Here is a 13,520-nt window from a genome sequence, read left to right as displayed (position 1 = left end):
CTCACCTCTTTTTTTTTTTTTCTTTTTTTTTTTGGCAGTCAGTTATTGAGCCAAACTTTGAAAAAGCCTTAATTTGAAAGACCAAGGGAACTGAAATGACTAAATTTAGCTTATTAAAAATATGTATCTAATCTAATCAGCCAATCACAGGGCAGTAACTAAATGCCTGTATAGCCATGTAAGCATGGTCAAGCATGTTTGGTTTGGCAGCGTTTTAGACAGGATGTAACCCTAAAGGGTGTTTGTGTCTGTAGCTGGAATCAAACCAACAAACTCTTGCACAATTGAAAGTGTAGGGTCAGAATTTGATGTTAACAACATGAAAGCATGGATCCATTCTGCCTTCAACAGCTCACGCTCCTCTGGTTGTAATGGTGTAGTATTTAATAGGGGCCTGGTAAGTTTGGTTAGATTTTTTTCCCTAAATACATGAAGTCATTTAAAAACTGCATTTTGTATTTACTTGGGTTATCTTTGAGTAATATTAACATTTGTTTGATTATCTGAAACATGCACGTGTAACAAATATGCAACCCCCACCCCCCAAAAAACTTATTGGAATCATTTGATCTGCTGTTATACGTCTTGTCTTTACGGTTACTACTCTTCTTTTACTTTACTATTCATGGTTCGTATTGAAATTTAACCAATCTTCTAGCAAATATTTGCTACGTTGAACATTTTGCATTTAGATTCACCCCAGTAGTGACAAAAAGCTGCCATTGGAGGATTTTTTAAAAAAAAAGTATTTTCTTTTCAAATCCAGTGCGATCTCTCATGTAAGTCTCAGCTTTAAAATGTGGAAGATAACAAGAAAGATAAATAGGTTTTTAATTTATAACTCTGTGGTGGAACCAATAAACCACTGATCCTCCAATTAATACATCTTATATTTAAGAATGAGAGCATTTTAAAATGTTTCAGTTCCACGAAAGATAAAGAGATGAATAAGGTGAAATAAATGAAAATGAAATCATCTTCATAAAGTTCGGGAACCGCTCACAAATGAAAAGCCCTGCGACACAGCCCGTGATAAGGCTGGGGTATTCTGACCTCCCACCACTTGGTGGCGCAGCAACCTTTTACCCGTGGAGTTTAGGAGTTGTAGAGTCGCACTTTTTTTACGTGCGGGTTCAAACACACAAACATCCACTCGACGCGCAAGACTCGTTTATTTTTTGAGAACTAATTTCACTTTTTTTGCGAGACTTATCTGCGTGGGTTCGAGATGGGACGTGAGTCGAGGTATGTCTGGACTTTTCCGGTTAGTCTGGTGCTGGTGAATCGAGTGTGACTAACTTCTGTTTGAGGAAGCGATTTTAGATTAGCGTTAGCATGCTGGCTAAAAGCGTACTGACGTTTATGCACGTTAACTAAGAGCTAATCTCTCATATCATGTGTTTTTTTTAATCAACAGGCATTACCGGAAACGTTCCGCATCTCGGGGACGGTCGGGTAGCCGATCAAAGAGTCGCTCCCCGGACAAGCGCTCCAAGAAAGACGAGCGGAGCCGGAGGGAGAGGTCACGGAGCCGGGATCGCCGCAGGTCGCGCTCCAGAGACAGAAAACGAGCCAGGTGTGTGGTGGTTTGAACTTAAGTTTAAGTGTACACGTACATAAATACATTTTGAAGTGGACTGAAGTCTTCTGGTGTTTACAGCCTGAACACAAATTGAAGTTTTTGGTCACTCTTTTGATCCGATGTAACAATACTGACTTTCCAACCATATGCAGGCAGAATGACCATCTCTTGCAGACTTGCACAACACTTCCTGAGCTATAATACGACTCAACAATACCAATTGCAGTTCTGGGTTCATTTCAGTCACTTTATCTTGCATCTGTTTCAAAAGTCTGACATTGTTTTGGTTGTAGCCTGCCTGTTGTCCCATTTCAGCTTCAGCATGCAGGTATTCTGTTAATAAATCGCTCCTGGGGCACTCGCTAATCTCACACTCTTTTGTTTTCCCACTTGCAAAGATGAGTAACTTGACTCGCAAACATTACAGTTCTTGTCCAGAGCCAATGAGAAAAGGTCAATTGTCGGCTTGGAGAGGGGCACGTTCTCAATTTTTTTTTCTTCCTTCAGAGACATTAGGACAACAGAGTCCACCAAAAACTCTTTGATAAACATCATCAGACAATAGCCTGCTTTAATGGGGGGGGAAAACAACAGGCTATATGTCCAAGCTATACGGTGATGAACAGAAGCCAAATTTAGTTTTTAACAAAACTGTTTACTGCTGTTGCTCTGTCTGGTAATTATCTTTAATTTCAGTAGAATTGCATCCATAGATTTGAAAATTCTTTTGAACTAAAACTTTCACATGTGTTGAATTTTGCAAATCCAGTAGGACAGTGGATAAAAATCACAGTGATGGCGAAGAATCATTTTGAATCGAGACAATGAAAACTCTCATGCACTTTTTTTATGATACAGTTTTATTATGATTAAGCTATTGTGAGGTTTCCTTTCAGATGCGCATCTGCACACTTAAAAAGCTGAAACTGACAAAACTGTTGTCTCCCTGTTGATTTGTCCTTTTACATGTGATATGTTTGCCTTTGGCTTCCAGGCGCTCCAGGAGCAGGGAGAGGAGGAGGTCGAGAAGCCGAGACAGAAGGCGGTCGGGCAGCAGAAGCCGAGCCCGGAGGTCCCGCTCTGGTAGCCCCAGCAAGAGCAGTAAAAAGGATGAAAAGTGAGGCTTTAAATTCCCATCTGTGATATTGAAAACACACACTCTGTACTTCCTCTGTGTTCTTTTGCTGGCACGCAGAGTCATGTAAAGATGCTATCAGCAGCCAGGATGTGAGGCATATTTTCAGAGCTTGGCGACAGTTAAAAAAAAACACCATATAATATATGGAGCTTTCCATTTTTATAAAGATTAAACTGTCCTCTAGAAGTGGTGAACGGTATAGAAGACCTTGTAAATTGGATGGATGATTTGCTTAATCTGAGCAATTCCATAATCCCATCTATTACACTTTGTCTTATTTTCTTTTTCCCTTGCAGGGCTAAAAGCAAAGAGAAGGACACCCTGGAGCCAATAGCTGAAAAGAAAAAGATTAAAGAGGAGAAAGAAGATGAAAAGGTTGAGGATGTAAGTTGGTTGATATGTTTATTTCTGCTAGCTTGAATGCCATTGTCCTTTCTTCATGTTTTTCTTTGCCCATAGAAAGAACTTTAAAGTGCCTCTTTGTTTGAAATAATAAGCAAGCAAGTAAAGAACATAATGAGAAGTAAAATATTTGTGCTTTTCCTTTGTTTTCATGCAGCAAGACTTTGACCAGAACAAACTGGAGGAGGAGATGAGGAAGAGGAAGGAGCGGGTGGAGAAGTGGAGGGAAGAGCAGAGGAAGAAGGCCATCGAAAACATCGGAGAGATCAAGAAAGAACTGGAGGAGATGAAGCAGGGCAAGAAATGGAGCCTGGAGGACGATGATGGTGAGGAAGTAACTGGAGAAAACACTGTTGAATTTTTACTTTGGACTTCACGAGTAGTTTAAATTGTTTAAACTGTGTCTAACAAAACTTTATCTGTGTGATAAACCAATCAGTCACCCTTTATTTGCTTTAATTTTATCAGCTAACTGACCAATACTTGCTATAGGTTTATCTTTGCCCAGCATCTTAATTAACTCTTCATTTCAGACGATGACGAGGACGGTTCTGCTGTAATGGAGGGAGATGATGACGAGGAGGCGGATGGGAAAGGGGAAAGGCAAGAGGAGTTAAAGGATGGTAAGAAAGAGGGTGATGACGATAAGGACAAGGAGACTCCCATGGAGCAGCAGACAGAGGAGGATGATATAGATCCCCTGGATGCCTATATGGAGGAGGTGAAACAGGAAGTGAAGAAGTTCAACATTGGAGCCATGAAAGGAAATGATAAGGTGAGGACAAAATCCCGCATTTTGCAGTGTTATCCTTATTGCCCAACCCTCCCCAAAGTCATTAGGATCAGCTCTAAAAACACACCTGAACTAAAAATCTTAGAAAAAAATGTTCAAATGCAATTGAAGTTTGTCAACATTTTCCTGATGTTTGTGTAGTTGCTATCATTTTGTCTTTAGGTGTTCGTCACTGGAAGCGTGTGGCTTTGGGTTTATCATCTACTAGTGTCAGACCAGATGCTGCCTTTATGGATGTTTGTTCTTCTGCTGATGAATATGCGTGTCTTCTCTTCTTCTGCAGAAAGGTGCAATGACTGTGACCAAAGTGGTGACAGTCGTTAAAACCAAGAAAGGACCTCACACGCACAAAAAGAAGGGAGAGCTGATGGAGAATGACCAGGATGCCATGGAGGTGAGATTTTAATGCTTGCTTTGATTATATAATAAAGGTTAAACCTCTTCTCTCGCTGCCCGAGAAGCTGAGATGAATGAAACAGAGATCCTCAGTAATTAATCTGCTTTCTGCTGATGGGCTGATCTTTTAACAATCTAAAATGATGCTCATGTGTTTGACAGTACTCATCAGAGGAGGAAGAGGTTGATCTCCAGACGGCTCTGACAGGCTTCCAGACCAAACAAAGGAAGATCCTGGAGCCTGTTGACCACACAAAGATCCAGTATGAATCGTACCGCAAAAACTTCTACGTAGAGGTGCCCGAGCTGGCCAAGATGACTACAGAAGGTCAGTGAGAAAACCATATCTGTTCTATGATAAACGACTTGTCTTTTTCATGCTTAATTACCTGTTTAAAATCTCTTTATTCAATTTATTTATTGTATTTTAAATAAATACAGAAGTGAATGCGTACAGGCTGGAACTGGAAGGCATTACGGTGAAAGGGAAAGGCTGTCCTAAACCCATCAAGACATGGGTGCAGTGTGGAGTGTCGATGAAGATCCTGAACGCCCTGAAGAAGTGAGTGTGTCTCTGTGTGTGCATGTTTGAAAATCATTGTGCAGTGAGCAGTCTTTTCTCTTTATATAAAATCCATTAATAAGCCAATGAATATGACCATTCATATTCACTCAAGACTAGCCACAAATATATAATTAATATATTGGGATTGCGTATGACTCTTTCTGACAAGATGCTCATGGTTTTCTTTTAAAGGCACGGTTATGAGAAACCCACACCCATCCAGGCCCAGGCCATCCCTGCCATCATGTCGGGCCGAGACCTCATTGGTATTGCTAAGACCGGCAGCGGGAAAACCATAGCTTTCCTGCTGCCCATGTTCCGACACATCATGGACCAGAGACCCCTGGAGGAATCTGAGGGCCCAATCTGTAAGCAACAGGAACTTTTATTTTTCCTTCGGGCTTCTCGCTAAAATATAAATAAACTCATCTTTTGATCACATTCAAATAAAAACATATGAATCCTGTCTGATTCCTTTGCTTTTCATAGTCCGGGTTCAGAACCCAACTGTAGGTCAGATGAAGACCAAATGGTCAAGTTTTTTTTTCGTTGTTCCTTACAACAACAATCCAATTACCCTGTTTTTCCTCCCTTTTACACAGCTGTAATTATGACTCCAACCAGAGAGCTGGCTCTGCAGATCACAAAGGAGTGTAAGAAATTCTCTAAACCGCTGGGACTCAGGGTGGTGTGTGTTTATGGAGGCACGGGCATCAGTGAACAGGTAAGTGTGCGCTGTAGCACAACTACATCATTTTAGAGGTTTAATAGACCTATGGTGTCCATCTGAAATAGCAGCTCATGCTTTTCAGTAGAGCCAAAAATGGATTTATATATTGGATGGTAGGGTTAGATTTTGGTATAGACAACTTGAAAGCATGGATCCATCCTGCCTTGCATTAATGATTCAGGCTGATGTTGATGTAATAGTGTGGGAAACTACAATAGGTTGTGTTTAAAAAAACAAACAACAACAAAAGAACAACTGCTGCTATAATAACTGCTTACAGGACTACTGTCAACATTGACAGTATAACACAGGCTTCAGAGCAAATTGTGGTTCCGCTTGTTCCATCCACGTACAGGTTTCTGTGTGGACAGTGAGTGGAGAGAAGGGTTTTCACCCACTGCAAAACACTTCCATGCAGTCCTCCAAAATGCCAGTAGTGCATGTCAAAAATACTGTATATCAACAGCACAAGAAGAGTGGCCCACAGACCGGCTGTAGCACTTATTTGTTCGCTGCCTCAACTGACAAAAAGCTCTGTGCAGGTAGACCGTAGATGGGCCATCCCTGGACTTCCAGCATATTGTGAGCGAGCTCTCCCTGCTGAACCATAAATTCCACTTTAACTTTGAGGTGGAGTAGAAGATTAAACCTGCTTCTTTTTATGGACAGCAAGGGGGTGATTCCTCCAATTGCAAGAAGATTTTAAGTAGTAGAGTCTGTGCTATAACAGCCCTTGGTTTCCTTTACTCTGTTACCTGTAAGCACTTTCCTGAAGACTTGAGTCTAAATGATGGCCATTCGTAGTCAGAAAGGAGGAATATCCAGGTTATGTTCACTGGCTAACGACTTGGATTATCCAGGTTGTTTACTAGGTGGTGATATCCTCAGTTTGAGTCTCACTTTTCACATCTAATTTCAAAACACCAAAGTGGCGATGTCAAACTGAACGGTGACGACATTGTGGCTGCGTCTATCTTTTATACTATCAAATAACGGCATAAAATACCAACCTAAAATTGGTCTTCTAAACTATTTTGCAATTCTTGTATATATTTAAACAAAAACATGCATGGCTGAGACTTCTTAAAAAATATATTGTAAAATAATTTGAAGAATTTTGAAAAGGTTTGGAGGAAACACCGATTTGAGACCCAGTAGCAGAAACTTCCAAATTCAAGTTGCTCATTATTGTATACGCTCCTCGTGCACCATAATCACTTTATTGTGTTTGTGTTGGTATTATAAGTGTTTAAATTCTGGACATTGTTCCTCCCTCAAAACTCCTGTAACAGAAAGAAAATGTGTGTTTTTCCTTAACGCTGCCTTCTGTATTATAGATTGCTGAGCTGAAGAGAGGAGCTGAGATCATCGTGTGCACACCAGGAAGAATGATTGACATGTTGGGGGCCAACAGCGGTGAGTTCATCACTCTTGGTCGTGTCGCTTCTCTATCCTTATAGGACATAAATGCAAATCTGCACATTTGATGCCTTTTCTTGTTGCTTTGCATGGATTAAACAGTATGATACAGTACATAATGAACCAAATCAGTACTACTTACTAAACTGTTGGCATTATTTGACCACCTTTGGGATCACTCATATCTACAAGACTGATGTGTTATTCCCGAAGCTCAGGCCAAGTACAGGTAGGTGGACCTGGTGCTGCCTCCACGGTTCCTCTGACTTCAAGCAGGAAACAATCGTAATGTTTGATAAGTGTATCATAACATGGATGTAAGGTGGTCAGGGGTATGCACTGTATTATATCAGAGTTTTGCATCATGTCAGGTTATTTTGACTTAATGTGCTGCTTCTGGGAGTAAATATGATTGTAGAGTCCTGCGCAGCACTGAGCCTTTGCATAGAAATGTGAAAAAAACACTAGTGTACTTAGAAAGTAGCTATTACATGTGTGTAGCAGTTAGTATGATAGAAGGGGTTTCTTGTTGCTTCCACACATGCGAGGTAATCTGTAATATGTTTCCCTTGTAGGTGAAAAGGCGCTCGCTCAGATAGTGCTTGATGTGGCTCCATCTCTTGTATTATATGTTTTACAGGTCCCAGTTGCCCCTGAGATGGTACGCAAGACGAGCAAAGAAATGAACAGCCTAAAATACCAATGCAATAAAACTCTGGCCACTTGAAAAATGTGCTGAAATTAGGATGCCTTGATTTATTGTCCAGTTGTATCAAGTAGTTGTATCATGGAAAAAGCTTTTCTGTGTTTTGTTAGACTAGTTTCATGTGATGTGAAGAAGGCAGGATGCCTGTTAAGCCTTGGCGTTGTTCATATTTAACTGATTTCCTTATGCCCGTCTTCCTTAATGTGTAGGTCGGGTAACCAACCTCCGCAGAGTCACATATGTGGTCCTGGATGAGGCAGACAGGATGTTTGACATGGGCTTCGAGCCACAGGTGGGTGATTATACATTAACATACAGCTTTTCACAAATGAGCAGCATCAAATGAAGCATTTTTAGTGTATAATGTTTAGCACTTGAGGAATGGTTGTCTTCAACATGTTTTATAAAGCCAGGAAAAATCAACTTTGAACCTGCAAAAGAAAATGTTCAGTGACAAAAATTCGCAGATATATTTTTTTTCCCCCTCTGATTCACACACCAGGTGATGCGTATCGTTGACAACGTGCGTCCAGACCGTCAGACGGTCATGTTCTCAGCAACTTTCCCCAGAGCCATGGAGGCGCTGGCTCGCAGGATCCTGTCAAAGCCCCTGGAGATCCAGGTGGGAGGCCGCAGTGTCGTCTGCTCTGATGTGGAGCAACACGTGGTAAGCCATTTATGTTACATCTCACTAAACAGTAACTTTCCCTTTCAGTTTCTCTGCTTACTAGTTCAGTTTTAATTCCCCCCTTTTTTTAAAAAGTATCTGTTTTTATTTCTGCAGCTAGTAATCGATGAGGACAAGAAATTCCTGAAGCTGCTGGAGATTCTGGGTCACTACCAGGAAAAAGGATCTGTTATCATCTTTGTGGACAAACAGGAGCACGCAGATGGACTGCTCAAAGACTTGATGAAAGCCTCGTACCCCTGCATGTCTTTACATGGAGGTAGTGAGCCACACTTTGACTTTGACAGCCATATGATGAATAACAAAGCTACTGTGACATCACCCTCTGGTTTCTCAAGTCTCATTTAGAAGCCTCATTAGTTTGTTTTTTTTCATCATATTGAATTTTCATTGGCTAGCAGATTGTCAATCACTTTTCAATTTCAGGTATTTGGGATGATCTGGTCTGTTTAAACAACGACCAGGAATATTAAAAAGTCTCATCAAACCACATGAATTCATATTTTTTTGTCCTCCTAATGTGAATATACAATCTGTCAGTTATATTTTTAGGTTTCTGTTCTGTCATGGCCACATTTACTACAAATTAGTAATTCTGTGTCTCCAAGGAATCGATCAGTACGACAGAGACAGCATCATCAACGATTTTAAGAATGGAGCGTGTCGTCTGATGGTCGCCACCTCTGTGGCAGCCAGAGGCCTTGATGTGAAGCAACTGATCCTGGTGGTCAACTACAACTGTCCCAACCACTACGAGGACTACGTTCACAGGGCCGGGCGCACGGGCAGAGCAGGCAACAAGGTCAGCCCCTTTAAAGGGAGCTCATTTAATTTTAGACATCAAAAACTAGGAAATTTGTGTTGACATTTGGGGTGTTTTGTTTTTGGTGGTAATCATGTTTAAATCTGTACACATTTGCTTCTCAGGGATACGCCTACACGTTCATCACGGAGGATCAGGTTCGCTATGCTGGCGATATCATTAAAGCTCTGGAGCTGTCGGGCTCTCCGGTCCCACCAGAACTGGAGCAGCTTTGGGCCTCTTTCAAAGACCAACAAAAAGCGGTAAGATAAAGACCCGCAGTAGGCAATCGTATATTTTAGCAGTACTTACTGCCAGGGAGAAACGTTTGTTGACGTTTCTGAAGGTATTAGCAACGTCTTTCTGCACATGTAGTGCATCAGCTTAAATATCGTGTTCATTTTTATGTTTTCTTTGCAGTTACATGGTGCTAGTTTGTTGCTTCTATACTTCGTATTTCATTTGTTTATTGTTTTCTTATATTGTAAATACTTAACATTAATTGGGATAAAATTTGATCTTTGGTGTCTCAGTTAGTAAGCAGATTAAAAAAGATCTAGAAGAACAACGTGACAAACTTGAAAGCTTCTTTCTTTCCTCCCTTTGCTCTGTGCAGGAGGGTAAGACCATTAAGAGCAGCAGTGGTTTCTCAGGAAAAGGCTTCAAGTTTGATGAGACTGAGCATGCTCTGGCCAATGAGAGGAAGAAGCTGCAGAAAGCTGCTCTCGGTTTGCAGGACTCTGACGATGAGGACGGAGCCCTGGATGTGAGTAACTTTTAAATAATGGAGATTTAAATTATTTACTTACCTCTGCTAAGCTGCTTGGGTTCAAGTTTTTTTTGTCCTCTAATAATTGCAGTTATATTATTATTATTAAACATGTTTAACTGTTATTCCTTCTTAGATTGAGGAGCAAATCGAAAGTATGTTTAATTCCAAGAAGAGGGTGAAGGATCTGTCTGCTCCCGGCGCGGCTGCTGGTCCAGCTGGAGCTGTTGCCGCCACAGCGGCCGCCCCCGGAGGTTTGCCAGGACTCGGGCCTACGTCTGCTGGTAACATCCAGAAATTGGAAATGGCTAAAAGGCTGGCACTCAAGATAAACGCTCAGAAGAACCTGGGCGCTGAGGCTCAGGTACGTCAAGACTCCAGTGCCACCGTGAAGTGGACGGTTGTGCACGTATTCATGACACAGCTGAGATTGCTGGACTTGTGATTTTTCAGACTAACCACTTAGGTTTAATTTTTATTGTGTCCAATACTTAGTTTTGAGTTTACAACCCACAAAAATCCTAGGACCTCAGCTGGTAATTAAAACTTTGTTTGCATTGTGACAATTACAATTACTCTGTGTCTACAGGATGTGATGCAGCAGGCAACCAACGCCATCCTGCGGGGCGGCACCATCATGACCCCCTCAGTGTCAGCCAAAACCATCGCGGAGCAGCTGGCAGAAAAGATCAATGCAAAGCTCAACTACACCCCGGTGGAGAAGCTGGAGGAGGAGCGGCAGGCGGCTGAGCAGGCTGAGACAGTCAGGAGATATGAAGAGGAGCTGGAGATCAACGACTTCCCTCAGGTCAGCGGCACACAGCGCAGGGCTGTACTGAAATATTCAGCAAGGATCAGTTTTATTTTTGCTCTTTGTTTTTTGGACTCAGGTTTTCTTTTCACAGCCGCTGGGTTTCAGTAGTTTAACTCGACTAAGTCATTTCTCCAAAACAGCATAGGGAAGGAATCATGAATCTGGATGTTGTTGCTGTGTATTGTCACCAGGGGTCTGTGTCAAAAATATGGGGATCAACTGTCTGCATGCTAGCTTATTTCTGTTTGTGCTGTTGTTGGATTGTTAGCTTAGCCCGTGCTGCTGATAAGCCAAGCCAACTTCCTTTAAAGTACTTTAAAAAACAGCAACCACTGATAAAACCTCAGGATACAAAAATAAAGATATGTTAGAATAAAATAAATAGAATTAAAATTACAATGTAAAATAAAAGCATCAAGGCAGAATTAAACACAAGTAAAGCTTTAAAATCAAAAAGTAAAATCAACATCTCACACTTGGGAAAAGCCAAGATGAAGAGGTGGGTCACAAGCGCAAACTGGTAGTGTGTCCTCGGCACATCCAGGAGCAGCTGGTCTGCTGATTTGAGCAACTGGGAAATAAAACAGCTCAGAGGTCATGTGGGGCTCACATGCTTTTGCATTTTTTTTCCAACTATTATTATTTAAAACTTTTCAGCAAATTTACAGACATGTAAGACTAACCTGCAGCTACCTGGTTATCCATACATTTGTATATAAATAACGAATGCGTAACGGGGAAATCTAAGGATCATAATACATCATAAGGCGATGAAACAACATCATCAATATGATTATTTATTGATTCCTTTGGTGGAAAGTTATCCAGACATAAGGTCATATGTGAGTGTTGACGATCCACCCTGTCACACCCTGTCTGTTTCCATCCAGTAGTTTTGCATGTGTTGACATTCCCAGCAGACATAATGCTCTGCAGTTTGGGAGCCACATTTCCTCCAACACCCAGATTTACTATTATTAAAGTGTACTTTCATGTGGGGAGCAATAACAAAAATCCAGCAAAATTCCTTCAAAAGTTATTTTTCCTGCCAAATGTACAGATATCCTGTCATTCTTTTTTGCATTATTGTAAGACCTCCTTCTTCTCTCATCTTGCTTTTTTATACGTTGTGTTGAGTGAACGTTGCTAAAACCCCTATAAAACTGAGAGATGATTCTCATTTTAGAGTCTGCTCACTTTTTAGTCTGCAGGCATTCTACCTATACATACCAGAAGTTCCACTTTACACGTCTTTGAGTGTTTTCTTTGCTTTCTTTTTAGGGATTTTCACACCACACCAAACTCATCTCCTGGTTGTGGTTTCAAGTGAAACGCGTTCAAGTTTTTCTAGCATAGACGTTGTTTCTCTAAGTGTTTATGTAAGACTTACACTGTCCCTTTTTTTTAGCAATGCAATTTCAGATTTAAAGTTGGAAAGCCATTTGTACTTTTTTTTTTTTTTTTTTTTAAACATCTGTGAATGTGTGTTCCTGATTTTCTTACACGTAAGTTTTGATTATTCTCCATTGCGAACACGGACGCAGACAGCTGGAGACCTGAGCGCCTAGTAGTCATTCCTGTTATACTCCTTTAAAATTCATCTCCGGCGTGTAGTTGGTGCATCATGAGTAAAGTCTAACATATGCAAATTTGAGTGGAAAATTAAGCAAATCCATCTATTAAAAATACTTGACATTAAAATCCTCGACTTCTTTAAGCTACTAAGAAAATAACTTTCTTTTAATCTCTGATTAAAAAAGCTAAGCTGTTCTAATTTTTGGCAAAATGTTTATGCTCAATACAAATGCTTTTTGTCCGGGAGAGGGGCTTATCTTTTAGATGACAGATGCTTAAACTGAGCGTTTTGTGTTTTTTGTCACGACTGATTAACAATCAAGAATCCCAAAGTATTTTGTTTCTTCCTCTGAACATAAAGCAGACAAAAAAGGGCTTATAAAATCTTCCTTTTCTTCCTTCCCTCAGACTGCCAGGTGGAAGGTGACATCTAAAGAAGCTTTGCAGAGGATCGGTGAATACTCTGAAGCTGCCATCACCATCAGAGGAACGTACTTCCCTCCAGGCAAAGAGCCCAAGGAAGGAGAGCGCAAGATCTACCTGGCTATTGAGAGTATGTGTCAAAGAACGTCTGTCCTTTTTTTTTTTTTTAAAGTCCTGACACCTGATATAACAAGATATTTTTAGGGCAGCTGTACAATTGCTGAACTCTAAGGTTCAGTGAACACGAACAATGAACATGATAACTTGAGAACAGCACAACGCAGGAAGTTTATAAACTAGTTATCACACGGAGCAGATAATCTTGACTTTTCAAGTTTTAAAGAAGGAAAAAAAAGCTTTTGTTGGCTTAAATCATGCTGCTAAAAGTGCCTCTTGCAAAATACAACTCCTCCCTCCCTTTTGGTATTTTTTTTTTAAATTACCTCGAAGGCAATTAATTTCCTAATGGGGTGTCCAGTTTCCTTAACAGAGCAGCCTATACTGAATATTAACATGTTGTTTGTGTTGTAGGTGCAAATGAACTGGCTGTGCAGAAAGCCAAAACAGAAATTACACGGCTAATCAAGGAAGAGCTCATCCGATTAGTAAGTATCTTTTTGCTCACACGTGTTAAAACATGTCATCCACTCTTATTATGCAGTGACTTTATGCCGAAAATGTTTAATTTTATTTCCCGTTTCTTTCTTTTTTCCCCCCC

General features: G+C 40.7%; 1 protein-coding gene across 1 annotated transcript in view; it reads left to right on the top strand.

The window, feature by feature from the left end:
- The first annotated feature begins 1,076 nt into the window (after positions 1-1,076).
- Positions 1,077-13,520, top strand: part of ddx46 (DEAD (Asp-Glu-Ala-Asp) box polypeptide 46) — a 13,722-nt gene continuing 1,278 nt past the window's right edge. The window contains exons 1-22 of the mRNA XM_013909473.1: positions 1,077-1,245; positions 1,418-1,576; positions 2,577-2,699; positions 3,017-3,104; positions 3,280-3,448; positions 3,656-3,897; positions 4,199-4,309; positions 4,474-4,639; positions 4,753-4,873; positions 5,069-5,244; positions 5,479-5,600; positions 6,944-7,022; positions 7,941-8,023; positions 8,234-8,398; positions 8,516-8,678; positions 9,028-9,221; positions 9,347-9,484; positions 9,838-9,987; positions 10,127-10,354; positions 10,580-10,798; positions 12,788-12,932; positions 13,334-13,407. Coding sequence (XP_013764927.1) covers positions 1,229-1,245; positions 1,418-1,576; positions 2,577-2,699; positions 3,017-3,104; positions 3,280-3,448; positions 3,656-3,897; positions 4,199-4,309; positions 4,474-4,639; positions 4,753-4,873; positions 5,069-5,244; positions 5,479-5,600; positions 6,944-7,022; positions 7,941-8,023; positions 8,234-8,398; positions 8,516-8,678; positions 9,028-9,221; positions 9,347-9,484; positions 9,838-9,987; positions 10,127-10,354; positions 10,580-10,798; positions 12,788-12,932; positions 13,334-13,407 — 3,132 coding nt within the window. The 5' untranslated portion in view covers positions 1,077-1,228. The remainder of the gene's footprint in view (positions 1,246-1,417; positions 1,577-2,576; positions 2,700-3,016; positions 3,105-3,279; positions 3,449-3,655; positions 3,898-4,198; positions 4,310-4,473; positions 4,640-4,752; positions 4,874-5,068; positions 5,245-5,478; positions 5,601-6,943; positions 7,023-7,940; positions 8,024-8,233; positions 8,399-8,515; positions 8,679-9,027; positions 9,222-9,346; positions 9,485-9,837; positions 9,988-10,126; positions 10,355-10,579; positions 10,799-12,787; positions 12,933-13,333; positions 13,408-13,520) is intronic.

This window comes from Pundamilia nyererei, unplaced genomic scaffold (assembly GCF_000239375.1).
Source record: "Pundamilia nyererei isolate P.nyererei 1_Seehausen unplaced genomic scaffold, PunNye1.0 scaffold00026, whole genome shotgun sequence".
In the NCBI taxonomy this organism is placed as follows: domain Eukaryota; kingdom Metazoa; phylum Chordata; class Actinopteri; order Cichliformes; family Cichlidae; genus Pundamilia; species Pundamilia nyererei.
The sequence above is the reverse complement of the archived record's forward strand: the minus strand, read 5'-3'. Positions and strand labels throughout refer to the sequence as shown.